Genomic DNA, 25,809 nt, shown 5'->3' on the forward strand with positions numbered 1-25,809 from the left:
CCAACAACGACGTTCCAAAGCAAGGAATGGCCTACTACAAGATTAGCCCTGATACGGCGCTATCTCCATCGTCTTTTTGGTCCAACTCCCCCTTCGTTTTGAGAAGATATTGCCCTACAAGAAGACGCGTGTCAGCGAAAAAGCAGTCGAAAGGGGGAAGCAGAGCGACAAGGCATCGGACTTACGAAACTCGGAGTTGGGTGCTTGCCAGACACTGATCACACTCAGTCCCGCCTTATGGCACATGAGTCGAACGCTCTCCTCTCCATACTTGTGAGAGTCGAACCAGTCTAGCTCTTCACCTTCCTTGAACGTCCGACCAAGCTTGTGGATCGTGACGTCCTTGTTGGCGCGGAAGAAGAATCGGTGCCGAGTCGTTGGCTTCTCTTCGAGCTGCGCCATGAAGTCCCAGTCTTTTTCCTGGAACCACTCTTCCCCAATCGCTTCGTTCACCTGTTCAAATCCACTGAGGAAGAACTTCCGGTACAGGTCGTCTCGTGAGTGGTAGGCGGCCCAGATCTTGTCCTTGTCTTGGGGCAGCAAGTGGCCGTCCATTCCCACTAAGAGGAGATCGTTGGGCCGGAGTGCTTTCGCCCAGTACTTGAGGTGGTTCAGAGCTTCGGGCCAGGGGTCGTTGCAAAGCACGGAGCCCAAGGAGAGAAACAGCCTCTGGCTCTTGATTCCCTGGACATAGGTCATCCCATCCTGGAACGTCCCCCACAAACCTGCGCAGGTCACCTTGGCGGCGTCCGCAGCCGAATGCTTGTCGAGCAGGTAGCCCACGCTATGCTCCAGTGACGCTTTGGAGATGTCGAGGGCCAAGTAGGTGGCCTCCAGCTGCGCCTTTTCAAAACACGCCAACAGATGCTCTACCTTGCGGGTGTCACTGGACCGTGGCGAAGACACGTTAGCTCATATCAATCTGCTCTCTGGGCCTTTTCATCAGACGTACCCGACTCCCAGATCAACCAAGGTCACGCCGGGCTGGAGCCGCCTAACGAGCTCGCTTCCGTGTGCATCAAAGAGTGCGATCTCGTCATGCGTCTGATAGAACTCGGGTGTGAAGATGATCTCGTTCCATATGGGCAGTCCAACATCGGTGTACAGAAGCTCATCTGGAAGTGTTGGCTTTGCATTGGGGCCATAGACGGCTGTCAGGACCCTCGAGAGCCTCTCTCCGATGTCCTCATGCATTCGGCTTCCACCAATGTCCATCACATCACCGTGCCTAGGGATCTGATGCTGCGAGGCCATACTGCGCGTGTGATACGTGGCGGGTAGGACGATGCGGAATCACAAAGATGATAAAGAAGTGCAGTGTCTCTTGCTGCAGCCTGACACCTTGCTCTGGATCGACAGTCGTTATGCTAGAACCAGGACGAGCTTATATACCGAGGGAACGACAGCGACAAGCAGCTCGATGATGTGTTGGCCCTTGGCCTGATGCACTGCAGCACTCTGCGTGAATGGATGAGGAGAGGAGAAAAGAAGCGGACACAATGTTTCAATCAGAGATGAAGAACACGCAAGGGGCCAACTCTGCACGACAGGTAGAAAGATCCAGTCTGCCCATCTCCTATTCCGCTGCGCGGAAGACAGAGCGAGCAGTGATTAGATGTCTGCGAAGATACTCGCTCGAGCTGGATTTTTCCTGTTGCACGCCGCATGCTGCACACCCCATCCACCCACAGGCCTGTCAGGTTTCCGTGTGTCGCATACATGCGTGCTTAGCCAGGAGGGCCGTAATAGGATAGGGTGCTGTCCAGGATGGCCTGGGAAGACGATAGCCTCGAAGCCTACAAACAGTTGGTACGATTGCACGGCATCGCAGCAAGCGGCCGTAGCCAGCCGGAGCGTTCAGAACCCCTCCGAGTCCACCTGGTGATGAGGCGAACATACTGTAGGGTCCCGGCCGGGGTATGGCCCGATGGGGTTGGCCTCACATTAGTCCACCTGCATATGGAGGACAGGGGGGTGTGCCACTGCACCACTGCACCAACCGTGTACCGCCCCTGTCAGGACGAGCCACCGTTATAAGGATTACAGAAGGGGGTGAGGGGACGCTACCAAGCTCCAGCTCTGCATTGGAGGGGAGGTCTTACTTCGTACGAGTACTCGTAGTATATGATGCCGCTGTGCTGCACCAGGATGGAGACTGTCGCATCGCCCATTGACTCCATCTGCTGCGGCTTCGGTCCATCATCGACGAGGAGAGAAGGGGAAAGAAGAGCAGACGCTCACGGAGCCATGCCCGAGGCAGTCGCATTGGTTTCTCGAGTTGGTTATCGAGCTTCAGCGCCTGCACTGCGCCGAGTCCGCCAGCGCATACATGCAATTGCAAAAGCGTACCTCCATCACCTCCTGGCACCGAAGGATTCACAAGCTGAAGTGAGGTTTGGAGAACGTTGGCACTCCCATTGTTGCGCCACCACGTGTCTCTACCATGCGAAGCCCTTGTGAGCAGCTGCGGGTATACGTGTGTAAACGAGGCACAGATTGGCGTCGCGATGTCGTCGCTGCTGGTCATGGATAGATAATCAGGCTGGCTTATGCAGGGCGGCTTCTGTGTCGCCGTTTCCCCCCAGCAAGCATGGATGTCCTAAGCGGAGATCGAGAGATGGTGGCTTGGAGGGCGGTCCTCGTCTTCGGCGCGGGCCGAGTGAAAGCTAGTATCTAGTATTACTATATCCGTTACAATACACGATCATGTCTCACTCCCCTTGTGCTACGCTGCTTGCGCATACCTTGAGCGATCCAATGGTGATGATGAGCCAGCGCTTACACATGTCACTTCGAAATCCATGGCGCTGTTGAAATTGGACTTCGTGCCCGCCAACTTGAACGGTGATGCAGAACATTCCGATAGACGCCCAGCTTCTCAGACCCGCTTTGTCCGCTCGGGATCCAGGGCGCGACTTTTTGTACTTGGACAAGCAGCGGCTCTAGTGGAGCAGGTTAAGCTGGATGCGAATCAGTCTGAAATGCGCAAAAGGGGTGGCGTGGACCAGTCAAAAGGCTCGCTAGGGCATAAGGGCCGAGTGGGAGGACGTGGACGGCGGGAGTTCATGACGGCCATATCGATCTCGATCTCGATCTCGACGGTTCATTGCCCAGAATATAAGACCGATTTCCAGATGGCAGTGAAGAGTCCATGTCGCTTCGTCCATTACTGTGTAAGCGGCCAAACATGCAGGCAATTAGTACACATGCAACCGCTGTACCAGCATGTATGAAGTACGAGTACTACTGGGTAGTAGTATCAACTCGAACTGACCAGCGCTTGATGCGTAACGTACCAGGACATCCGCCAATAGACCATCACAGCACCCTGGAGACCCATCTCTCCACATACGGAGAATCACCAGTACTAGTACTAGGCGCTCTGTACGAAGTACGAAGTAGAAGGGCCAGAGTGGTGCTCGGCAAGAGAAAGGATAAGGCTTGATCCACCACTTTGGTCCCGGCTTGTTCAGCACACCCCGCGGCCCTTGCATCGTTGCAATCTTGTGCTCGTCTAAGCATGGGGTAGCAACGGGCGTTGTGCTCGATATCGCCGTTAGTGCTGTGAGGATCTCCGTATCAGTCTTCCTGTAATTCCCTTACTACTGGTAATCCGTACAGTAGACCACCGAAAGCTGTTCAACACATGCCTTGTACACGCAAAAGCAGATGCTCATGCGAGTCGCGCAGCCGTTGCCCATGGCACTATGGCTGCCCTTTTTGGTTGCCCTGTCGTCCATCATGGTCGTACCCTGGAGCAATCTGTGCTCCAGGGGAGAGCACGCGGAAGGGCGTTTCTCATCCGCTCATGTGCTACGTCACACACGGCCGGCCGGAAGCATATACGAACGGGCGTGTCGTGGGGGGCTGTCTGCGTTTTTGCGTCGTACCAGATTCTTACATTTTCGCCCGAATCCGACCATCGATCGTGACACAAGTATCGACCCCAAGCGACCTGAAGCGCGGTGGCTGCGATGCCGGCAGTTTCTGGCTGTAGGGTTACATCAAGCTGGGACCCTTATTTGGACTGCATACCTCCTCGTACAGGTATATTTGGTTGTAGCAGGTATAGTAGCGACGGAGCTCTCGTGTGGGACGATGCTCACTTGATATGGTCTTCGACTGAACGTGAAATCTGTATAAGCAGATTCGGCCAGAGCATTTGCACGCATTACCAAACTGTCTGGGACAACAACGGCCTGCCAGCATAAGTGATCCTTCTGCGTACCTCTTTCCTGGTGACTTGACCTCATGCCTCTGCCTGTTACGGTCACAAGTACCAATACCCTCGTTTGGAGGAATATGACGCCTAGCGCTGAGCTGGGTGATGAGGTTATTCCTCTTTGAACCCCGAGTTCCATTAGTCCATGTGACGAGTAGCAAAGGCTGCGGTGGAGTCCGCGCTTGCAGTGGCAGACGCAGAGGAATATGATAGGTGATCATCCGGTGTGAAGTCGGTACCGAAGCTCTGTCACAGCATGCAGAAGCATCAACTCTGGAGCCGTGAGTGTAACGCGACACCAACTCATGCGGCTCATAAACGGAGCAGGTCTGCGAGGCACGGCCGTGCTCTGTAGAGGTATTCGACGGTCGGCCTGGCCAATGGGCGCGGGCGGCCCGGCAGGAGAGTGGGACGCTGTCCTCCGTCCTCCGTGTCGGAGTGCCCCTTGCGGCATCGAGACGGGTAATCTGCAGCATCAATGCTTGGTACCTGTCATGACAAGCTTTCATGATCAAAGCTGACTGCATAATGACCTGAGAGCAGACTCGCAGCTCCGAATATAGGCAGATGGTGCTGGGTAGTATATGCAGCTAGTATTTGGAAGCACGGAGCGGCGTTCCGGAGCATCTTGGGGAGCTCTGGCGATCGAGATGTCTTTAGCTCTGAGTCAGTCAACTACCTGCTTGTACAACAACTGACTTGTTTGCTTGTACATGCATAGCTGTGCCTGGAGCCAAAGTCTGCTCACGAAAACTCACCTTTGAAAGGATTCCGAGTAACCTGCCCGGGTCAATAGGCTTGCCGTCTTCCTCGAACGCAACACACTGCTGCGTACCTCGTCCTTCGTACTCCAAACACGATCTACAGTTCCCAGGGGCCAGAACGGAACAGAGCGAGCCGGCGGGACGCGGCATGCAACGACTCTCGCCATTGGCGGTCCGGCCCCTGTTGAGATTCCGCAAAGGCATCTTGTACGAAGTACGAAAACCGGGAACTCGCACCCCCTTGCCAAGTAGTCGAGCTGCTGTCGTGCTTACTTGGCACTGATCCTGTCGGCTTGTATATCGAATCGAAGCTATCAAACGCGAGAGGGTGTGGTGCTCGAGGATGTGACTGGATGCTCCAGCTAGGCGGCTGTGTTCCATCGCCGAGGCTTTTGAGAGTCTGCGGGAACACTCCACTGATATTTTCACATGGGAAGATCGCCGTCTGGGCTGCCAACATGACCCTCTCATTGGTCGATTTGTCGTTGAGATCCTGGTCGAAGAAGACGAGAAGACGAAGAACAGGAGCTGGAGCTTCCCAGCAGTCTCGACGGCACGTGCCCATGTACCTACTTGCTATCAAGGTACGTATGAAACGCTCCTTCCGATGCTGATGCTCATGCTGGAGTCTCTACCGGGCAAGAACCTGACGATTAATTGTTCAAGCACGCCTGCCTCGCATAAGACAATACCAATCAATCCTTCCACCGGCTTCTATGGATCCTTGGGCTGCGCCTGCCTTGCAAGTTCTCAACGAAGGCAGGAGGTGAGCCAGTACCCCACTGACACGCGACTGCCAGAGCGCCCGCTGAGGACGTGCAAGTACAGGCATCGAGCACGGCACTCGGGGAGCTTGTACCTGCACCATTCACAGCTCTGGAAGCAGATGTATCTCGCAACCGCCTGTGTGGTGGATGATGGCGCCTCTACCTCCCGACTGCGTACCTGCCCAGGCGCTGATACTTTTGCAGTACGAGTCTGCCTGTACCTCCTACTCCCCTCTCCTGTCGTCATCATCACGATCATCACAGCCGTTCTTTGTCTCCTCCTCCTTATCTTCTTCCCCTTCGTCTTCCCTTTACCCACGTTGTCTTTTCATTGCCAAACACTTGCGTGACCTGTCCGACCTCAGAACAGCTGCTTCCGAGAAGCGCCTGTGCGAGGTTCTTCTTTCGCGGAGCACCATCGCCCTTTGATCGACCTTGAGTTCAATTTCCGTCCCCTGGATAAGTACGGCTGGCTGAAAGGACCTCAGTCTGGTGCAAATGAGCAACAGAATGGCCATCACCGACCCACATGAGCTACGTTGCGGCAAGTACACGTCAGATCCGCATGTGCATTCAACGGCCGGGCGCGGAAGTAGCAAGATCGCCAAACGGCTCGCTGATGTTGACGGGCGACAGCTGCCATCTGTTCCCTACAGACACTGCTTCTAAGCTCAATCTCCAGGGATGTCCCACCTCACGCCCTCGGGCCACCTAAACGGGTCTGCTCGCGACTCTTCTAAGCGTACTCCGTACCTTAGGGGCATGTCCCTGTTCCAAGCGCAAGCATCGAATGGCAGTACAGGCAAGACGAGCACTACTCCATACTCTGTGCTGCTATTACCGCTCCTTGTACTATAGGCTAGTATGGAGCTCTTTATGCATCCCCCCAGATTGGTCTACAGTCACTACTATACTGGGTTTGCAAGTAGTATGTGCGACAAGTCGACAAAAGATACGTACATATCGTACGAGACGCGGTGGACCAAGGCCGCTTCTGCTACGGCTTCCCCTGAAGAGCCAGGGGCAATCGATTCTCTCGAGCCCTGCTGAGCTTGGGATCTCTCTCGTCCAGGGCCGCATATTTCTCGCAGGAAATCGCTGAGGATGGGGTCGGCTGGGGTGAATAGCTTCGCCCAAATCCTTCTTCGGAGCAGAAACTGAACTGTGAGAGCAGATTTCTTTGTCCGAGCAGCATTCATTCTTCCGCGGAGCGATTATGCAGACAGCTGTTCGCCATACAAGTACGGAGCCCGGGTACAGTTGACAGTGGGCCCGTCGACACAATGACAATGCCGTATCCATCTTTGGGAATAACCGGTTGATACAGCCGCCAACTAGGAAGCACGAAGTACGAGGCATGAAGCACGCCCAGGAATAGTCAAGGCATCAAAGAGAGAAGATACATGTAGGTTGCTCCCACACATCCTTGAGACTTGGGCCCTGATAGACCCCCCTTCTTGAATCATTGAACAATAATCACAGGCAACAGCACAACAGGCTCCATCCCTAGTACCTCTAGCGCCTTCAAACGGAACGAAATCCTCGTCCAGCCCTAGCCTGCCACCATTTTTTGCATAGCTTCCTCCGTTCTCTTCAACTGCGGGAAGACCCGAGCGGCGGAGATCCCTGAACGGCGACGATTTGCCCCACGAGCGTTGCTTGCATACCGAACTGCCATCGAGATGCTACTTGCCTTTTCGGTTCTATTCGAGATAGAGCTCAGCCTCTGCCTTACTGAGCTCACATAGGGCTCTCATATTCCTGGTTGCGGGGTTCTTTCCATATCGAACCTTGACAACGTCACAACGAGAAGGCAGAACCTAGACAACGTCCTTGCAACTTCGTCGAGAGTTAGTCGTACATCCTCACATTAGCGTCCCCGTTTCATGCCCCCAGTCGATCCCAGTGTGGGCACAAGATGACCAGGTGCTACTGTACGAGGAGTGCTGGGAAGCGCTGGGATGTGCAGAATGAAATGTGAGTAGACCCTTCCATCCACCAATGGATACCTCCTGGGATGGCATCTGCATATCACCTCTTCGTCAGATATGGGGTCGCTGGGACACCCACTTCCCGAATTTTAAATTGTGCGTTTTCCTTTTTCAAGGCATTGCAGCACGATCCTTTCTGCCAGAACTTTTGACAAGTGGCCAGGCCATGTTGACCAAAGGCACGCAGTACTGATCTCATAAGGCAGAAATACTCCCAGGGGTTGGTAGGATGCCCCAGTGACCGCTACCCAAGAAGTTGCGCCAGGCTCAGGCCCCCCACTGCCGCTCACTCATCTGACTTTGCGGACAATGGTTGCATGGAGTCTGCGGAGTATTCTTGCGGGCGTTCCAACAGGTACTTGTGGAAATGAAGACATGATTCCTGCGAGAGTCTTGCGGAAGCCTTGTTGCTGCCAAGGAAGATGTCTTCGGCACTCTCTATAACAGCCCCTACTCTACCTATTTGAACACTGGCTTGGAAAAGGCTGTTCGAGCTTCCCTCTTGCAGTAACCGTCCGCACCAACTCAACTCGAGTCTATCAAGACATGCCCTTGTCGCTGACTCGCACTCGCCCCATGTGGTTTTGGTAAAGTGACCTATCATGCATGCCTGGCCGCTGGAATTCGTCCTCCGTTGGGGAGTATTTATGTGGAAGCCGGAGTGGGGAGTTCGATACAGACTACCAGCTAACAGACTTCCTTCGTTGGCGATATTGTTGGCTCGAGCTTTTCGAGGAAAGAGTATCGAGTTCAACTATCCAGAGCCCACGGCGAGAATGACAATTGGGCAACCAACATGCTATATGCTTCCTGTGCGGCAACGTATTCTTATCTCAGGGTTCAAGGCCGATGTCGCTACTTGCGTCTTATTCAGATGAATATGCGAATGGGGCCTGACGATGCAACGGATGCCCCAATTTTGACATTATCTGCTTGAAAGATTCGGTGCGTGCTATTACGACTTGGCCATTCTCGGGGCAATCGCACCATGCGAATCTGCTCATTAGACCTCATTTCTATGGCATTGGGGAACGAGACGTGACATACACTCCATTCATCACCGACACGTTTCATCGCAGAAAAGAATCGCAAGTTTGCCTGTAGATGCCAAAGGCGAGAGAATAGTCTCGGGATGATACCTCTATCAAGTCACGCAACGCTACGTGTAAGTACGAAGAGACGAGGAGACAAGGAAACCCCTAGTTCTGATCATTTTTATGTCAAAGGCACAATCTCGATCCGGTCGACACTTGCAGCTGAAGTATTATATTAACGTCCCTTCCATGAGGAGCGAATTGGCACTCATGCAGTCTGCCTGTCACGGCTGAAATACATGCAACCCGGCCATATTCCGACAGGCTGCTCAGTTTGGTGCTTACTCTTTCGCCCTGGTACACCGAAACGGTGGCTGCTGCTGCATATGCATAGGTACACCCCTCAAGCACAACTGCAGACTTATGTATGCAATGTTTCTGAGAACAGCTCCTAAAAGACATACCTTACAGTTCCAGTGCTCCTGGTGCTGTACTCCGCCGCTATTTCGTACTCAGCAGCACATTCTTGCATCCCCCGGCTTTCTACGAAGTTCCCTTTGCAGTTTATTTCACATGGGGGCCCCCCTGAGATCTGCATGTTGGTTGCTGTTGCGGATATAATAGTGGCTTTAATTCTCTTCGTTCGGCATGGGTGAGAAAAACGTGGCACAAGTGACAGCCAGGGCTCTGATGCCTCGCGGCCCTTGAATGTGCGGAGGTACACAAACCCACAGCGCGTCATCACATTCCATTTTCTCTACGTACGTCTCATGCACCAGGGCATTGACAGGTGGAGGAGCGGTACTGGCGCACTAACGAAGTTTGCATGAACTCCGAGCCGCAGTCCTCTGGGTATCCATTCATCTGGTATACAAGTATAACATGTCGCCTTCATGTACTCCATGCATCTGCTAGGAAGGGGGGTGGTTGAGGGGGGTCTTTTGTGCTTCGTACAGGCAAGTTCCATCTTCGAACCTCGCTTACACAATGGAGCTGAGGGTGCCAACGAAAAAGTGATGAATCAGGACATGTAATCCATCATCATTGGACGCATGCCCCCAACACCAGATCCTTTGACAGGTTGTACAAGAGCAAGCACTGTCACATTATGACAGCTTACTGCTGCGGATCAGACCAAAAGAGGAGAGCGGTTGGTTCGTCATGCGCGGGAAACGTCCACTCATCCTGGGACGAGGGATTTGACAGCAGCGGAATGCGATTTCTCAATTGCTATGGAATCTCCATCTCGGCCGATTGTGCTTCACGATACCGATCGGGGTGGGTGCGCGTCTCTGTTGTGCAGCAGCAACCTTGTTCCAACAGGACGTCCCCCCTTTGGAGATGACCTTATCTGGCATGCAAGAAAGAGGCGATGCTCTTCTTTTTGCATCCATGTCGTCCACTCCCTTGGGTACTATTTCACTGATTGACAATGGCGCGCCCTAGCTGTCACAGTTCTTTTCTCTTTGTCTTTACTGTTTTACTCCATTCTCAGTCACGCAGCGGGTTCTCTCTCGGAATTGCTATGCACGATCAGAAAGTGACAGAGTTTGATGTACGAGAGCGGCATCATTGACCCATGCGCAACACCACGACTCCGCGAAAACTATCCAGCATCAAACTATCTAACAAAGAGAGAAGAAGGGAAAAGGGTTGGTTGTTATGTTGGATCTGTAGATTGTGAAGTCGCAGTTCGACTGCAGACACGAATGTCCCAATGTCGATGCGCATGTTAGATGCAAGATATGCTTTGCTTGACACAGATTGGGACGTGGCTGCGTCTTTGACTTCAGGTCACTTTGTGTCATTGTGCCTTTGATGTGGGATGTGTGTTGTTGTGGGAGAAGAAGATGGAGAATGCATAGGATTGGTTTGCGGGAGACGAATAGGGAACGCCCCCTTTTTTTCGGAGTGATTGAGTATCTGTGCTTTGAGCCGTTTGAGATGGCGATGCTACTGCTCCCTCTTAGACACCGTGAAGGGTATGGTATATTCTCTCTTATGATTTCGATAGATCCTCTCTTTTGTATTCGAAGATTTAGAGAAGATATTCTTTAAACGTCAGTATTGAACCCGGTGATCTGCTAATTTGTTGTCTTGTTACATACCTAGGTACTGGGCATTGCGTGATGTGAACACAGCTATTCATGGGATATACAGTCCTATAAATGGTGGAAAAAGCCAGAGCCTCATGATCTAAATCTTGTCTTTGTATTGTTCTGTCTTGAACCCCTGCCGCCTATACTTTGGACATCTGTTGAATACCTCTGTAGTATCTTCAATCTGTTGAAGATTTATCGCTTGAGCCTATATTCTGCCAAGCCCTTCACAATAGACCCTTTTCCAAAGCCCTGAAAGGGAAGAGGAACAGAAGAGAAGAAGGGAAATGAAGCAAAAGAAAATAATGGCGGCGCGCAAATAATAAGAAACGAGATTTACTGGAAAGTCGCGAGCTCGTCTGGGTTGACCCAGCATTCCGTTTGCATCGCGCTCACCACCCACGAAACGCCCCCTGTGTATCCTCTCTGAAACAAAGTTCTAGTTATCCCAGAATCCAGGGAACAGGTACTCAATCTTTTTCATAGTCTCGGGGTTTCTGCCGGCGGGTTTGGTCATGAACTTGACTGATCCCTGGGACGCTCCCTCCCAGTGTTTGGCAAGAACAAGATCGCTGTGGTCGAGCTTGGAGAGCTGGTCCAGAACGCCGCCGACAAGTCGCTTGGCGTTCTGGCTGTTGGCCTGCATGTACTTGATGACCATCTCGACGTTGACGTCCTCGTATGAGTGCCAGCAGTCGTAGTCGGTAGCCATGCAGATCATCTGGTAGGACAGCTCGGCTTCACGCGCAAGCTTGGCCTCCGGAAGAGCAGACATGTTGATGACAGAGCCGCCCCAGGATCGGTACATGTGGGATTCGGCACGGGTGGAGAATTGGGGTCCCTCTGTGAGCATCTAATGATTAGTTGTTGCGAGTCCCAAGATTGGCTCTTTACAGGAGGCATTGACGAACCCATGCAGATGATGGTGCCCTTGTCATGGAGCACCACGCCATCGCCCTTCATGTGGGCCGCGCAGGTCTTGACAATATCCGCCAGTTTCTTGTCAAAGGGGTCCGCAAAGCCAACATGGCCTACAACACCGCCCTCGAAGAAGGTAAACGGCCGGATGCCCTTGGTGCGATCGATGACCTGGTCAGGGACGACAAAGTCCATGGGCTTGATCTCCTCCTGCAGAGAGCCGACGGCAGAGAAGGCGATGACGCATCGGACACCGAGGTGGCGGAGAGCAGCGATGTTGGCGCGGTTGGGGACCTCGTGAGGCGCATATTGGTGATGCAGGCCGTGGCGGGCAAGGAAGGCGATGTTGACGCCGTTGTGAGAGAGGATGGAGATGGGCGAGGCGGGCGTTCCCCAGGGCGTGACGGGGTTGACGAGGGCAATGGGCTCGTAGCCCTCGAGCTGGGCAAGGCCGGTGCCGCCAATGACGCCAATGTGGACGGGCTCTGGACGAGAGGGTTAGAAGTTACAGACACATTGACGCTGGTCGTTGAAGCTATCGTGACATACGATCGAAGGTGGTAGGAAGGTCGCCCATGATGACTGCTGCTGATGCTTGGTGTTAGCTGATTTCACTTCCACAGGAGGCGAGGGCAAGCTTAAGAAGAGATTGCTCACTTTTATACTGAGAAGGAATGCGTGTATTCAAATATGGTGGATTATGATGGATTACTAGAAAAGGCGCAGCTTCACAGGAGCAAAAAAAAGGTTGACGTTCACTGCTGTGCTATCAGTTACCCCTCTATCGATAGGTCAGTAATATGGAGGGGCACGTTTTTTTTTCTTCGTCCCCTCTGGCACGTTTTCTCATGGATTCAAGCAAGGAGCACGTCATCACCAGGTTTAGGTTTACAGAGTCTAGTCCGCTTATGTGATATTCCGAGGTATAAGACGGGATCTATACGAGCATTTGGAGATGCTATATTAATTGCTTCAAGAGATGACATTGAGTTGAAGTTAATCCTGCAGAGGTACCGAGGCCGTCAGACAGTGCAGGGACCATCAAGGTACCTTATCGTTATCATGGTACCTGGCGGCGCTGTTCCGCGACAGGATATAAACGATGTCTCCGCTCTGGTTGACAGGGGAACAGTCGTCAACCGCCAAGATGCCAACCATCATCATGATCTCCTACTTGCTCTTTCTATCAAAGTCGGACTCGTCATGCCCATCTCACAGGCAAGATAACAGCGCAATACTTTAGCATACCTCTAGCAAAACCCTTTTTACTTCTGTATCGCCTCACTGTTGGAATTTGTATCCCCGATATAGCGGGGCATTTTATGCTTACCAAGCCGGCAACTTTTTTTTTCTGCGGGACCATCCCAGCACCTCCAGCTTCTTAAACCTGCAAGCAATTATCAAGCCGGTGCTCACGCGCGCATCATCGTCATCGCCTCTGCTCTGCTCTGTATCTGTCGAGACTCCCCCGCAAACCGGCCGCAGAGATGAGGATGGCAGAGTCGATCGACATCAACGATACCACGGTGCTGGGCCAAGATGTTGCTGCGCCGCGGCCGCAGGACAACGGTGGCGGCGACTCGGGCGAGACCATCGAGGAGCGATGCTTCTCAGCCGCACTCATCTGCCTCGAGGGCCACTTTACACAGTCGCCGCCCATGGGCCCGCAGACCACGGCGCGGGTCAACTCGATGATCTCCAAGACGCTGGAGAAGACGCACACGCTCCGGAAAGTCAGGTAGGGTGAAAGTTAATCTACAACAGTCCGTTCGTTGGCTAACCTGGAATCGCATCAAAAGAGAGGCGTTGGCGCGGAACGTGGCCATCTGGATATGGCTTACCAGGATCTTTGCGGCTGCCATCCCGAGCTTGACGTCGAGGTCAGTGGGACCGCTGTCGGCTTTGAACGACCCCGACAAGGGAGTCAGCCCCCAGGAAAGCACGGCCTTGATCGTCCTCAACCACGTCTCTGTCAAGGAAGACCTGGGCACTCTCATCAAACTCATGCACATCGCCCGCAATCTTCTTGTCAATGCCGAGCCCGAGGTCCCCCAGGACATTTGCGCCGCAGTGCACTTTGACCAGATGGTCTATCAGACGATTATCCTCTGTGTAAACGTCACAAGCAAGGGTTACGACGGCGAGATACTGGACGAGACTCAGAGACTGAAGCTCACGGATATCACCGAATTGTGTATGTGGATGCTGACCTACCCCAAAGATTGAGGAACTGACACAGGCTGACTTTTTCTCCAGACAAAAAACTGCTTGTGACATCACTGCAGCAGGTTCACAACTGGACGGCCAAGCATGACCGAAACAAGATGTCGTTTTGGTTCGACGTGCTGTTTGACGATGACGGAGCGCTGTCGAGCCCTGAGGAAATCATGAGCGATGGGTCGGGCTTCCGCGCGGATGTGGCGAAGCTTCAGGTTCAGCATTGGCTTGATCGGAACTCGAAAATGTGCGACACGGCGAGGGCGCTGCTCAAGGATTACGCGCAGAACCATGCAGACAAACCACCGGGAAACCTGGCCCCTATACGGCCACTGGCCTGGAACTGGCTCCCAGATGTCCCCGGAGCCACGCCTATCATCATGGACGATAACAACGAGAAGATCAACCCGGTATGGAAGCCGGACGAGACGGACAAGTTCCAACAGGACAGACTGTACGCTCGTGTATCGCGTGAGATTGATACCTGGTGGCTCCGAGCGCGCGACCCCAACTACGAAGACTGGGTAGTAGGCATGCCCTCGGTGGAGTTTGCGCAATCGCGTACAGAGCACTGCCGAAACAACTTGGTCCATCGATATGCCCATTCGTACCGAGCAGACCACTCGCCCCCTCCCGAGGGCGCCGAAGAGGACCTCTCTGATCACGAACACTGCCACGACTGCCACGACTGCTATCTGCGTCACCACCATCATCATGAGGATGAACATGACTGCCATCACCACCATGATCACGAACACGAGCATGACCATGATCACGTCCACGACCACGAACACGACCATCATCACCACGAACACGCCGCGTCTGGCAACGAGGTCGAGGAGTGCGACCACCACTATCACCACCATCACCACGATAACGAGGATGACCATCATCACCATCACTGCCACCACCACCATCATCATCATCACCACCATGATCACGACTATCCTCATGATTATATGGACGACATGATGGACGATGAGGAGGTTGACGACGATGAATCATATGGAGACGGGCCCTTGACTGGACTTTTGACCGAAGTGCCCAACATACTGGATCCTAAGCAGATCGAGGCGTTGCACATGATAGTAAAGTCATGCATACTCGATCACGCAGGGTCCGGGTTGACACGGGCTGGAGAAAACTTGCAAAAGACGCGCTGCAGAATGTTCCTCGCCCTAGATTGCGGCAAGAGCCTCCTCAGGGAGCTGCTCGTCTTCATCGCCGTATGGGACAAGGACGAGCAGAGCCTCATTTTCCAAGTCACGACGCAGATTGTGGAAGCCATTCACCACAGCGCGCTGGTGCCGTATGCGTGGAACTCGCTGAGGATTCCTAAGGACATCATCTCTCCGGCACAGACGGTTCTGTTGCGCCTCGTCAACCACATGCTCCGGGCTCGAGCAGCCAGCTCTACTACGCAAGATTCCAAGGACCAGACGAGGGATCTCAAGCTGGCGCACTTCTTCTTCAGCTTCTTCCGGAGCCGCATCGTTCCGGAATGCGCGGCATTGATGCACCTGCAAGCCCAGATTCGAGAAGAGAACCGTGACCCAGCTGAGTTCCCGGTTGACAGCTGGGATATGGAGCGAGCCAAGGATGGATTGGCTCAGTACCTGGAGTTTCTCACGACCGTGGCTGAGATGGTGGATATGAGGCCGCACCTGATCGAGTGGCAGGCTATCTATGATCTGATTACGATTCTCAGCAGCCTCGAGGCCGCAGTGCCGAAGAAGCCCCTCGTCGAAGTGCCGAAACGCGCGCCATCAACGGAGAGCGCCCCCAGCCTCAACACCAACACCAACAGCGGCGACGTCAACGATCCGATGGTGGAGCGGCCTTACTCGACAGGACCTGAATGCGTGTCCCCATCTCCGCCGCCACCGCCCCTGCAGGAGCCGGCTCACAAGTTTCCATGGTCCGGCATCAAGGGGCAGATCTTTACCATTATTGCAACGCTGCTGCAGCCCCCGCCTGGCCAAAGCAGCCCTGGGAACGCGCAGGTGCAGATGCAGATGATGAAGTACAACGGCATCGTGCCCCTGCTCAACTGCTGTGCGTACGATGACCATAACCCGTTCGCCAAGGAGCGGGTCACCATCTGCCTGAAATGGCTGCTGGACGGCTGCGAAGCGGCCAACAATTTCTTCCGCGAGCTGGTGAGCCTAGCACCGCAGCCGAACCTGAGGCCACCGCCAGGAGGCGCCACGCTCTCGACGATAAAGTTGGACGGAGTGCAAGGCGAGGTCAAGGTGCAAGTCCGGTCCAACACGGCGCCCCCGTTGACGATGCCGGACCGCGACACGGATGAGCTGCTCGAGAAGGCTGCGGAACTTAAGCTGGGGCTCAACCAGACCAAGAGCAGCGGTGGCCAAGGCAATATTGAGGAGGACTTTATGGCGTAGTGCTGTCGTGCTTCACCTTGCTTTTCTTTGTAACCATATGTCAATACTATGACGGGATGGAGCATTCATGGGCGTTTTCTTGTATGGGATTTGGACCCCTTCATAGCTGTATATCAGATGGGACTGAGTACAGTTCAAGCGAAGCATACCTAGTATTCTTTTGAATAGACTTGATAAGATGGATGATATACAGAGCATGGCGAGGTACGCTGGACGCTCTTGATGGATGCCATTAGGCATGTATTGCGGTATGTAAACAGCGCCGTATAAACATATGATTCTAACCTGGACCGTTACCGTAGCCATAAAGAGTACAGACAGATATACAAAAACGTGTGAGGTAGGTAGATATAAGCGGTTTGAATACAGGGCCAAGTAGTTGGAGTAGAGTGTGATATTCCCACCTCTTTTGATATCGGGTCGTTCTGCCACTTGCCATATGTGCCGGACAAAGATGAACCATGATAACTCAATTGACTTCGGTCGTGATAAGTCCAACCTCCGTTTCTCTCATGTTTGCCTTTTCGACTTTCCCTTGTTTTCCGCTTGTGCTATTCTCGGGTTTCCCCTTATACTTGTTCTTTTCGCTTCGTTCTTTTTTGCCTTGTTTTTCTTATTTTTTCCTCCTCTTGATTATTTCTCCCGTGACTCGCCCACGTCTCAATTTGATCCATTGACGGGTAGCTTGCCCTCCGTCTTCTCGACATAGGCCACCAGATCCGCAATAGTGCACACCTTGAGCCCCCATTTCCGCGCAAACGCGATGCAAGCCTCGCCGCGCAGCATCCCAGGGCTGTTGCGCACCGCCTGCCCGGGCACCTCCTCGCCATCGTCCACAATCTCGCAGATGACACCAGCCTCGGCCTTGCCGGCAAGGCGGCAGAACTCGGTAGCGGCCTCGGTATGGCCGTTCCTGGCGCGGACGCCTCCCGGGGCAGACCGCAAGGGCAGGACGTGACCGGGGCGACGCAGGCTGGCGGCGGTGGCAGAGGGGTCGGCGAGGACGCGGCAGGCGAGGGCGCGGTCGTGGGCGCTGATGCCGGTGGTGACGGAGGGGTCGGCGGCGTCGACGGAGACGGTGTAGGCGGTGCCGCGGGGGTCCTGGCTGTGCTGGACCATGGGGGGCAGGTCGAGGGTGGCGGCGCGGGCGTGGGTGATGGGGGCGCAGATGAGGCCGGAGGAGTGGCGGACCATCCAGGCCATTTGCTCGGTGGTGATGGAGTCGGCGGCGATGATGAGGTCGGCCTCGTTTTCGCGGGAGGGGTCGTCGAGGACGACGAGGAACTCGCCTCTACCTGGAGGGGGATTGTCAGTCCATTTGGTCACAACGCTTGCGGAAGCATCGGGAATTGGAGGCGAGGGCGGGAGGGAAACGTACGGAAGGCCTCGATGGAGTCGGGGATGGAGTCGAATTGACTCTGGTCTATGGTGGAGGAGGGCATTTTGCGTGTCGATGTGCTGGCTAGTTGGGGTATTATTCGCTGTCGCTTGCTGTCAATGGGCGCAGATTTTGGTCGAGCCAACTGTTGTGATGCAGATGAAAGACAGTATTAAGAAAAGAGAAGAGTATGATATCCAAGAAGTCGACGAGAAGCGATGGGGAAGATTATGAGTCTGACGATGTTCAAGGTTCCGGGACCCTTGTCTTGGTAAGGCGGGCAGATTGAAGTCACCAGTACTTTTGCGCTCTGGACTTTTCCGGCGCAGCGTCGGGGCGAAACTCCGAGCAGATGGCTTTGTACCCGTGACTACTAATTACCTTACTGTAGTAGCCTCTCTGTTGGTGAGCAATTCGGACCCGCGCAGTGTTGCGGCTCCGACCGAGCTGGACGCAGAATTGGATTGATTGGATTGGCCGAGGAATAAGTGGCTTGCTCAGACTTCAATGTGTGTTGAGCTGAGTTGACTGGGTTGACTGAGTTGACCCGAGATTGTTGCGGAAACCCGAGTCAAACGGCGAGGGACGGAGATGGTTCGCGGTTTTGGGGTGGGCTGAAAGAGTATCCGATGATTGAGGGTTGGGTTATTCTCGGCTTTGGGCTTTGGTGTGGTGGTCTGGAGTGGCAGCAATGGGGGTTTGTCGTTGGGGTTGAAGATTGTTGCGAGGACACTTGAGAGCCGAGAGAGAGGGTTGTCAATCACAAGCTTTTTTGTTGCTGCAGCACGGATAATATATATCACCTGCGCATTTGCCTTACAGACTGCGACCTCGGTGCGTCGTATCCGCTAGAGCTGATGATGGCATCAGGGACTACTAGATTTACTAGGCCATAGCCAGGTCTACTACTAATCCCACATGCGACTTTGTCAGAGCCGGATGCCACTCGTAATGATGTGTAAGCCGAGGCGCGGAGGGGCGCTAGGGCGGTTGCAGAGATTGGCTTTTGCATGTTTTTGCTTGAATTGAGTGGTATGTTGAATATGGCTGAGGACGCTTACAAAGGGCATGAAGCTGTAAGCATGTAATTAGGATGTTGTGGCTTTTGTTCAGGTGTTGAGAAGAGCCGTGACGATGCATTATCTGATACTCTACTCCGTACCTTATGAAGCAACAACCAGGACACTCCAATTCCCATCGGCAATGCCAATTAGGTACATGTACCAGATACTCCATCTCTCTCTACAGCCTCTCCCGGCAAACACATGTCGGCCAAAAGCCTATCAACTTGTCTCTACCCTTCCAGGGCAACACCAATAACCAGCCGCGCGGGTATCCTCAGGGTTCTCTTCTCCACCATCCCAAAAAAGTCCCGCGGCACGCCGGAGAGCCCCTCCAAGAATTCCATTGACTAGCTGCAAGCTGCAAGAAGCTCGGAGTTTGCGTCGAATCCTTTTTCTCTTTGTCAGCCGGGGCCCTTCTTTTCCCACTTCCCGTTCAGGTCCCCTGGTGCGCATTGACATCACCACCTCGGCAGCCTCCGAGCCTCCGAAGCCTCTCTTGGACGGTTTTTCCATCCCACATCGTCAGTCTTACTTGCGTGTGCCGCCGCCCTGCTTCCGCCCGTAACCTTTCAGATGCCCGCCCCGACCCGAGCGGTGGCCGGTGCCGCCGGTGGCTTCTCATGGCTGCTTGGGCCTCGTCTTCGGCCCCAATTGGTCTCTCTTCCTCGTCTTCTTCCCCCTACAGCTACAACCATAACAGCAACAACACCATCATCAACATCACGATGCCACTCAACCTTCTCCTCCGTCAACCCCAATGAAGTCTCCCACTTCACCGCCCTCGCCGCCGAATGGTGGGAGCCCCACGGCTCCTCCCGCCTGCTGCACCTCATGAACCCCCTCCGCCACGACCTCATCCGCTCCTGTCTCCAGGAATCCTCTCCCTCTCCCTCCACCTCCACCGGCAGCAGCACCGGCACGGGCGTCCCGGACGCCAGCATCACGTACCTCGACATCGGCTGCGGCGGCGGCATCTTCGCCGAGAGCGCCGCCCGACTGCCGTCCACCAAGCACGTCACCGCCATCGACCCCACGCCGTCCGTCCTCAACATCGCAAAGGCGCACGCCCGCAAGGACCCTTGCCTGGCCGGCAAGCTGACCTACCAGCTGTCCTCGGTCGAGCAGCTGCCCGTCCCCGCCGAGGGCGCAGGATACGACGTCGTGACCTTGTTCGAGGTCATTGAGCACGTCGACAACCCGGCCGCCTTCCTGGACCGCGTGCGGCCGCTGGTGAAGCCGGGCGGGTGGCTTGTCATGAGCACGATTGCGCGGACGTGGATCAGCTGGCTGACGACGAATCTGATTGCCGAGGACATTCTGCGCATTGTGCCCAAGGGGACGCATGATTGGAACAAGTACGTCAATGAGGAGGAGCTGAGGGGGTTCTTGGCGGGCAAGGGCTGGGACAGCGCAAAGGTCGTGGGGGTTGTGTATGTGCCTGGGCTGGGATGGAGGGAGGTCAAGGGGAGCGAGAAGGTGGGCAACTACTTTTTTGCTGTGCGCAAGGTGTGAAGAAATAATGGCGAGAGCCTCGAGGATCACAATAAAAGCCATCTTTTGAATGGCTGTGGGAGAAATGATACCCCTTGGGTGTGCTACCAAGCTCACAACCGAGAGACGGACGGCAAAAGGCCACTGTACAATAAATGATAGAAATGGGAATCGGAAAAGGGAGGGACCGAAAGAAGGACTGCAATCCGCTGCAGAAGTACCTTGGAATGCTCAAAGCTTTTCAAAAAGTGCCATGTCAGATCTTGATGGATTTATTGCTGGGTATCACGTTGTCTATATTCATATCTGCCAGTAGCATCATGACCTCATGCCATTCAACAGACGACTCATTCATCTCTCCTCTTTCTTGACTATTCTGCCACTCCCCCTTGGCTGGCGTTCTCTTCCAAACACAACAGATTCATTTCCTTCGTCTTCGTCGTCCTCATCGTCCATATCACGCTGTTCTCGTTCCGCCTGCTGCCAGCGCTGGATCCTTCGCTTCATGGCTTCGTCCAAGTAAAAGTCATGCTCGAAGCGAGCACGAGAAAATGTCTAAATATCCCATGTTAGCACTCAAGAACGGAGGTTAAGAGGGCAGTGTGGAACAAGGCTCACCTGAGAACAGCCCGTCTGAGGACACTGGCGCTCTTCTCGGAGCGGCAGGTAATCCAAAATGGCTGCCTTTTCAAAAGTATGCGGACACTTGCGGCTCCTGTACGGCTCCTTCATGGGGAGGAGAGTCAGTGGACAGTTGATGCTAAGGTTTTCGCGCGAGACAGCTACGTCGTCGTCGTCGTCAAAGGCACCGTTCTGTCCATCCCGGCTAGGAACAGTCATGTCCGGTTCGCCATTCGACGAAAACCATCTGGAGGCGTCTGGCAGCGGCGGTCCATCTTCCCCCGCTGCGGCTTCGTGCCACAGCTTCTTGAAGCCCGCGTAGTCGTTGTTGAGGGCGTATCGCTGGTGGACGCTGAGACCGTTGTACTCGGCCCTCTTCTTTGCGCGGAGCTCGCGGAAGGTATCGATGACGCTGGTTACGGCTTGTTCCTCTTCGATGTTGCCTTTTTGGTCTTCTTCGTCCTCGCCATCACTGCCGACCATGTTGGCCGGTCTCCGTCGGCTTTGAGAAGCGCCTGCGCCTCTCGCCTGGGCTATTGTGCTTGTGGTGGCTGTAGTGCTGAGGTCCTCCAAAATGGCGGCCTCGTCCTCCAGTTCAGCTTTCCGATCAACCAAGTCTCTGAGAGCGCGCTCGGATTCGCGGGTGAGCCTCTCCACCTCCTTCTCAAACTCCGGAATCTGTTCTTCCAGGCGCTCCTCCTCCGCCGTCTTGGCCGTACCCTTTTCCTCTCGGCGCTCACGGAGTGCGGCCAGTCGATCCTGGCCTCTGCGTAGCCGCTCGTTTAGATCGCTGACGCTGAGGCCCAGATGGCGAATAGAGTCTTTCAGTGCGCTCTCATACGGCGCAGCGCCACGATTATTGGAGAGGTCGGTCAGTTCCTTCCGGGCAGTGTCGGACAGAGGGAACGAAAGCGGCTCGTAGTCGGGGAGGGTAGTGACGGTTGTGGTGGTAGAAGTGCTCGCTGATGATGCAGCAGCACGGCCGCGGTTGAAGAGACGGCGCGACATGCTTTGGTGGAAAGATTGAATGACTCTTGGAGATGAGGTTTACAAAAACATTGCTGGGCCTGAGGATGAGCCGAGATTTCTGGGACTGCGATTCAATGGCTTACAGATTCACTGCATGGTGGGGGTTTGGAGACGCGCTTCACAGACGCGATCTGGAGAGGCGGAATCAATTACTATCGATGATTACCTAAGCCGCCGCTTCCTTCCTCTTCAGCCGTTCACTGCCAGTCCATTGATAGCTCCCATCTACAGACTTCCAACATCTTCCAAACAATAGATTCGGCTCGATATTTGCGATCTGTGTACACGAACTCTGTCTGTCCATCATCAAAGCTGAACAATTGCATTGCCTGTCGACGCTGTACCCTCTGATCCAGCACAACATGCGTCGAACACGGAGATACTGCACCGGAGGTGGTGACACCTTGGTGGGCATCACAGATATACGCAGAGGTGCAGCATCCGAATTGCCTACTTTCCTATCCAGAAGATGAAGACCAGGATGGCCTTGTAACATTCCGATGCGCTCATCCTATCTCGGTGGCCCTGGACCATCTCAAGATACCCTGATCCATGAAAGTCGCACACGAGTTCCAGCCAAGGCGCGGCGCTTCCCGAACCCCTTGCTGGATCTCAATCTCACTCTGCATCGTCTCCCGCCACAACAATTGACACTTGATGGCTCGATGGCCGTACTTGCACGGCGATGTCGGCTTCGTGCTACTCCATGGCCATCAATAGACACCTGTACATGTATTACTGCGCACTTCTGAGCCGACTGAGACATACACAGGCAGCTGACGTTGCTCCGATCAGGTCGAGGTGACAGGAGATGCAGCTGGGCGCCGATGCTGCAAGCCTCAATGAGCCCATCCCGCTGCTTGGCAAGCCTCGGTGACAATGTCCTAGGCCAGATGCAATGTTGTTTGTCCGCCACGGCGCCAAACGGACGCTCTGCTGCCCAGTCAGACCCCTGCGGGCTAGACACGGACAATTGAATTGCACAGACGTTGGGAGACAGCCAACGGAGCGGCACTCCGTGTGCTCTGCGGCATCCCATGCCTTGTCTCGACCAGGTACTTGGATCTCGATGCTGCAAGCTTCCTTCTCTACTTTTCTAGCTGCGTATGACTTGACGCCAGCCACCATCACCGCAGGGAACGTGCGGGAGTCTTTGGAATCCTTCAGCATCACATGTGCTAGCAGGTAATGGAGCAGAATACTGCAAATGGACCTGCCATGAAGATATGTCTGCTGCCCAGCAGAAGCCTGTTCTGCTCTGTTCTGTCTGCTCTGCCTCCCTTGCCGGATGCCGGAGACAGATCGACGAATCATCGGAATACGGCCGGGTATGACAAGCTGCTCAGTGCGGAAAGGTAGCACAAGTCAACAACACCACCAGCTGTCTTCAAAGTCTAGTGCTGCGTGGGCAATGTCCCCCAGCGGAGAACCGGCCAACATACGATTGTTTGCAAACCCGCGGCGCAACGCCGCATTCCTGCGCCCCTGCCCACGGCTCAACATCGCATGTCCACAGTCTAGATCCATCAAGTCCCTTCTCCTGCAGGCTCCGACACCGCGACTGAGGCGTCATTGCAGCCGGGATTACATGAAAGAAAAGCCCCAGCTAATGTACCTGCTGGCCGCATGTGGCATTGACCGGCCTCTCAGACTGGGATTCTCAGATCGCCTTTGATTCAACGAACAGCAATTCATCCGATCGCCAACCGGCCCCAATCTGCCGCCATCGAGCCAATCAGCGGGTTCCGTATCGACCCCTTGGGCTGGACTGCGCCGCTAACACGATCGGGCGTGTGTCTGTCGCCGCCCGAGGTAGTGCGCTAACACCGGACCAACACCAAGACGGCCTCGATGACGGCCAGAGCCTCCCGCGGCTCCGATCAGAGATCGCTGCCCTGTATCGATGATGTCCAGCTTTTGCCAGCCTTTCCAGCTTTTTGCACGGCCTCCGCTCCGCTGCCCCTGCCCGCCATCTGCATCTGGCGGTCTTATGCCAACTCACGTTGCGCCATGGCTTGCGTCAGATTCAATGTCCCCCTTGGGTCCATGTCTCCGAAAGGTTGGGGGAAAGCCCTGTTGAGATCCTATCCAGCGCCCGCAAGGAGCAGGAGCAGACAGCGGGGAGCCGTTCTGGGACCGTCAGGCTTTACCTCTGCCTCTGCTTTTGCACGGAGCCGCTCAGATTCATCCCGAGCAACCGCTCTGTCTTATGCTCTGCTGCTCTCGCCCTCCCCCCGTGAGATTCTGGGGCTGCCATATCCACTTTGTTTGCTTCTGCATATCTCCAGATGCTATCCCTGATCTTGGATAAGTACTTGTTCATCTCGATCATGCTGCTATTTAGTACCTCTCGTCCCTTTTCCTGTACACTCTATATACCTCTCCATCCTCTGCGTTCTTCTCAACGTCCCGGCTGTGGTCTCTTCACTACATAGAGTGGCCCAACCCTTGCCATTCGGCCCAAGAGATCGCCACCTAGCCGGCGTTGACATCAAACCACCCAATGCTAGGAGCACCAATCATGGTATCTTCGGGGTCTTCAGACCTGCCGTTGCAGCTGAATCCCTGGGAAGACCAAGCTCTAAACGTAAGTCAGCCGCCCTCAGCCGCGCTGTCTGGGCCCAAATGCAGACGGAAACTGAGAATAACTTATCGTGTAAACAGTACGGGTTTCCACAACAGCCTCCCGCCCATAGCCAGGCGGAAAACAACAACAACAACAACAACAACGCCCCGGCTTGGATACAGCTTCCGGACCCCATTATATATCCTGGCATCTATTCAGCTAGCGGCTTTGATGTGATGGGCATACTGGTAAGAGCCACATCTCGCATCCTTGTTCAACTGTTGCTTTTTCCAGCCGTTGTAGGCTTCGTGATTCTAAGTGTCCTATCTCCAGTTGCGGGTTGCTGCTCGACCGAATCCATCTATCGACCTTGGCCCTCTCGACTGCTCCGTGTCTCTCACCTTATGCGATCTCAGCTTACCGAATGCCCCCATTGTGTATGCCTCCCCTGGCTTTTACCAACTGACCGGCTATTCTGCCCCGGAGATTATGGGTCGAAACTGTCGATTTCTGCAAAACCCTCCCGAAATGCCGCCGCCGGCCAGGGCTAGTGAGCCCGTGGCAGTGATGCGGCGTGCCATCCGTTCCAACCAGGAAGTTCGAGTCCACATTGTCAACTACAAGAAAGACGGGACCTCGTTCACCAACGTTGTTACTATACTTCCCCTGTGGGCTGATCCTTCAGGACATCACTTCGCCGTAGGCTTTCAAGCTGAGTTATAGAATCGGCATTTCGCAAAGGCCTTTGCAGGGAATCTTTGGCCGACATCAATCGCTTCCGACCCCGTTCCTCATACAGTCACGGATCGTATGATACCAACTCTACGTTTCGCTACTTCGTTTCAGACAGCCTTTTGTTATTCTACCCAGGGTATAACACCTTTCTGCATTTATCTGGAGCGCTCGAGATTTCATCAAGCGTCGTATATACAGTCACATACTATTTGTTATTCGTTGTTCTTGGGCAATATCGTGCTGTTGGCACCGGCATCCCCAGAACTGGTGTTCAAATTCTGGAGATTGAGATGGACTTTGATTTTCCTGGTAGGAGCCAGGAGTATTTCGCGACGCACACGATTATGATTTTACACACGAGTTGCGGCATGTTTTTGTCTCTTTTAGCAGCGACTCAAGTTAGCTATGCGCTTTTTAATTTCCTTTACGAAGCAAAGGCTATGGATGGTACACGAAAAGGTCATTTGGGATAGTACCCAATAGATGCGTACACGAGATTTCTGTAGAA

The 25,809-nt window shown here is 54.2% G+C and overlaps 8 protein-coding genes across 8 annotated transcripts; 3 read left to right on the top strand and 5 right to left on the bottom strand.

Moving 5' to 3' along the window:
* Nucleotides 1-34: 34 nt before the first annotated feature.
* BBK36DRAFT_1166928 (hypothetical protein) lies at nucleotides 35-1,254 on the bottom strand (the record flags this gene model as incomplete). Its single annotated transcript, XM_024894982.1, has 3 exons — nucleotides 35-114; nucleotides 186-886; nucleotides 953-1,254. The coding sequence occupies 3 exons, from the start codon at nucleotides 1,252-1,254 to the stop codon at nucleotides 35-37; spliced, it is 1,083 nt and encodes a 360-aa protein (XP_024752374.1).
* A 2,325-nt stretch (nucleotides 1,255-3,579) lies between these two features.
* Nucleotides 3,580-6,952, bottom strand: BBK36DRAFT_1139140 (hypothetical protein; the record flags this gene model as incomplete). The annotated part of the gene is made up of 15 exons (XM_024893290.1): nucleotides 3,580-3,605; nucleotides 3,647-3,762; nucleotides 3,827-3,871; nucleotides 3,902-3,987; nucleotides 4,036-4,135; nucleotides 4,229-4,468; nucleotides 4,526-4,711; nucleotides 4,981-5,002; nucleotides 5,260-5,514; nucleotides 5,774-5,845; nucleotides 5,932-5,948; nucleotides 6,073-6,187; nucleotides 6,283-6,287; nucleotides 6,507-6,521; nucleotides 6,714-6,952. 15 exons carry the CDS (start codon nucleotides 6,950-6,952, stop codon nucleotides 3,580-3,582), a joined length of 1,539 nt encoding a protein of 512 aa, XP_024752375.1.
* Nucleotides 6,953-11,316: 4,364 nt separating this feature from the next.
* Nucleotides 11,317-12,372, bottom strand: BBK36DRAFT_1112615 (family 2 phosphorylase; the record flags this gene model as incomplete). The annotated part of the gene is made up of 3 exons (XM_024889821.1): nucleotides 11,317-11,720; nucleotides 11,789-12,280; nucleotides 12,345-12,372. 3 exons carry the CDS (start codon nucleotides 12,370-12,372, stop codon nucleotides 11,317-11,319), a joined length of 924 nt encoding a protein of 307 aa, XP_024752376.1.
* A 916-nt stretch (nucleotides 12,373-13,288) lies between these two features.
* Nucleotides 13,289-16,417, top strand: BBK36DRAFT_1192976 (hypothetical protein; the record flags this gene model as incomplete). The annotated part of the gene is made up of 5 exons (XM_024896790.1): nucleotides 13,289-13,533; nucleotides 13,595-13,989; nucleotides 14,052-14,711; nucleotides 14,852-14,853; nucleotides 14,894-16,417. 5 exons carry the CDS (start codon nucleotides 13,289-13,291, stop codon nucleotides 16,415-16,417), a joined length of 2,826 nt encoding a protein of 941 aa, XP_024752377.1.
* A 660-nt stretch (nucleotides 16,418-17,077) lies between these two features.
* BBK36DRAFT_1166931 (synthase) lies at nucleotides 17,078-17,859 on the bottom strand (the record flags this gene model as incomplete). The annotated part of the gene is made up of 2 exons (XM_024894983.1): nucleotides 17,078-17,712; nucleotides 17,796-17,859. 2 exons carry the CDS (start codon nucleotides 17,857-17,859, stop codon nucleotides 17,078-17,080), a joined length of 699 nt encoding a protein of 232 aa, XP_024752378.1.
* A 1,573-nt stretch (nucleotides 17,860-19,432) lies between these two features.
* Nucleotides 19,433-20,371, top strand: BBK36DRAFT_1192987 (ubiquinone biosynthesis O-methyltransferase; the record flags this gene model as incomplete). The annotated part of the gene is made up of 2 exons (XM_024896791.1): nucleotides 19,433-19,496; nucleotides 19,560-20,371. 2 exons carry the CDS (start codon nucleotides 19,433-19,435, stop codon nucleotides 20,369-20,371), a joined length of 876 nt encoding a protein of 291 aa, XP_024752379.1.
* A 417-nt stretch (nucleotides 20,372-20,788) lies between these two features.
* Nucleotides 20,789-21,979, bottom strand: BBK36DRAFT_1083215 (hypothetical protein; the record flags this gene model as incomplete). Its single annotated transcript, XM_024888934.1, has 2 exons — nucleotides 20,789-20,905; nucleotides 20,969-21,979. Coding segments are annotated over 2 exons (1,128 nt in total), but the record flags the coding sequence as incomplete, so codon positions are not given.
* A 2,524-nt stretch (nucleotides 21,980-24,503) lies between these two features.
* On the top strand, nucleotides 24,504-25,289 carry BBK36DRAFT_1112440 (glycoside hydrolase family 15, cellulose signaling associated protein envoy; the record flags this gene model as incomplete). The annotated part of the gene is made up of 3 exons (XM_024889806.1): nucleotides 24,504-24,587; nucleotides 24,665-24,814; nucleotides 24,900-25,289. 3 exons carry the CDS (start codon nucleotides 24,504-24,506, stop codon nucleotides 25,287-25,289), a joined length of 624 nt encoding a protein of 207 aa, XP_024752381.1.
* Nucleotides 25,290-25,809: the final 520 nt, after the last annotated feature.

This window comes from Trichoderma citrinoviride (genome assembly GCF_003025115.1).
Source record: "Trichoderma citrinoviride strain TUCIM 6016 unplaced genomic scaffold BBK36scaffold_3, whole genome shotgun sequence".
In the NCBI taxonomy this organism is placed as follows: domain Eukaryota; kingdom Fungi; phylum Ascomycota; class Sordariomycetes; order Hypocreales; family Hypocreaceae; genus Trichoderma; species Trichoderma citrinoviride.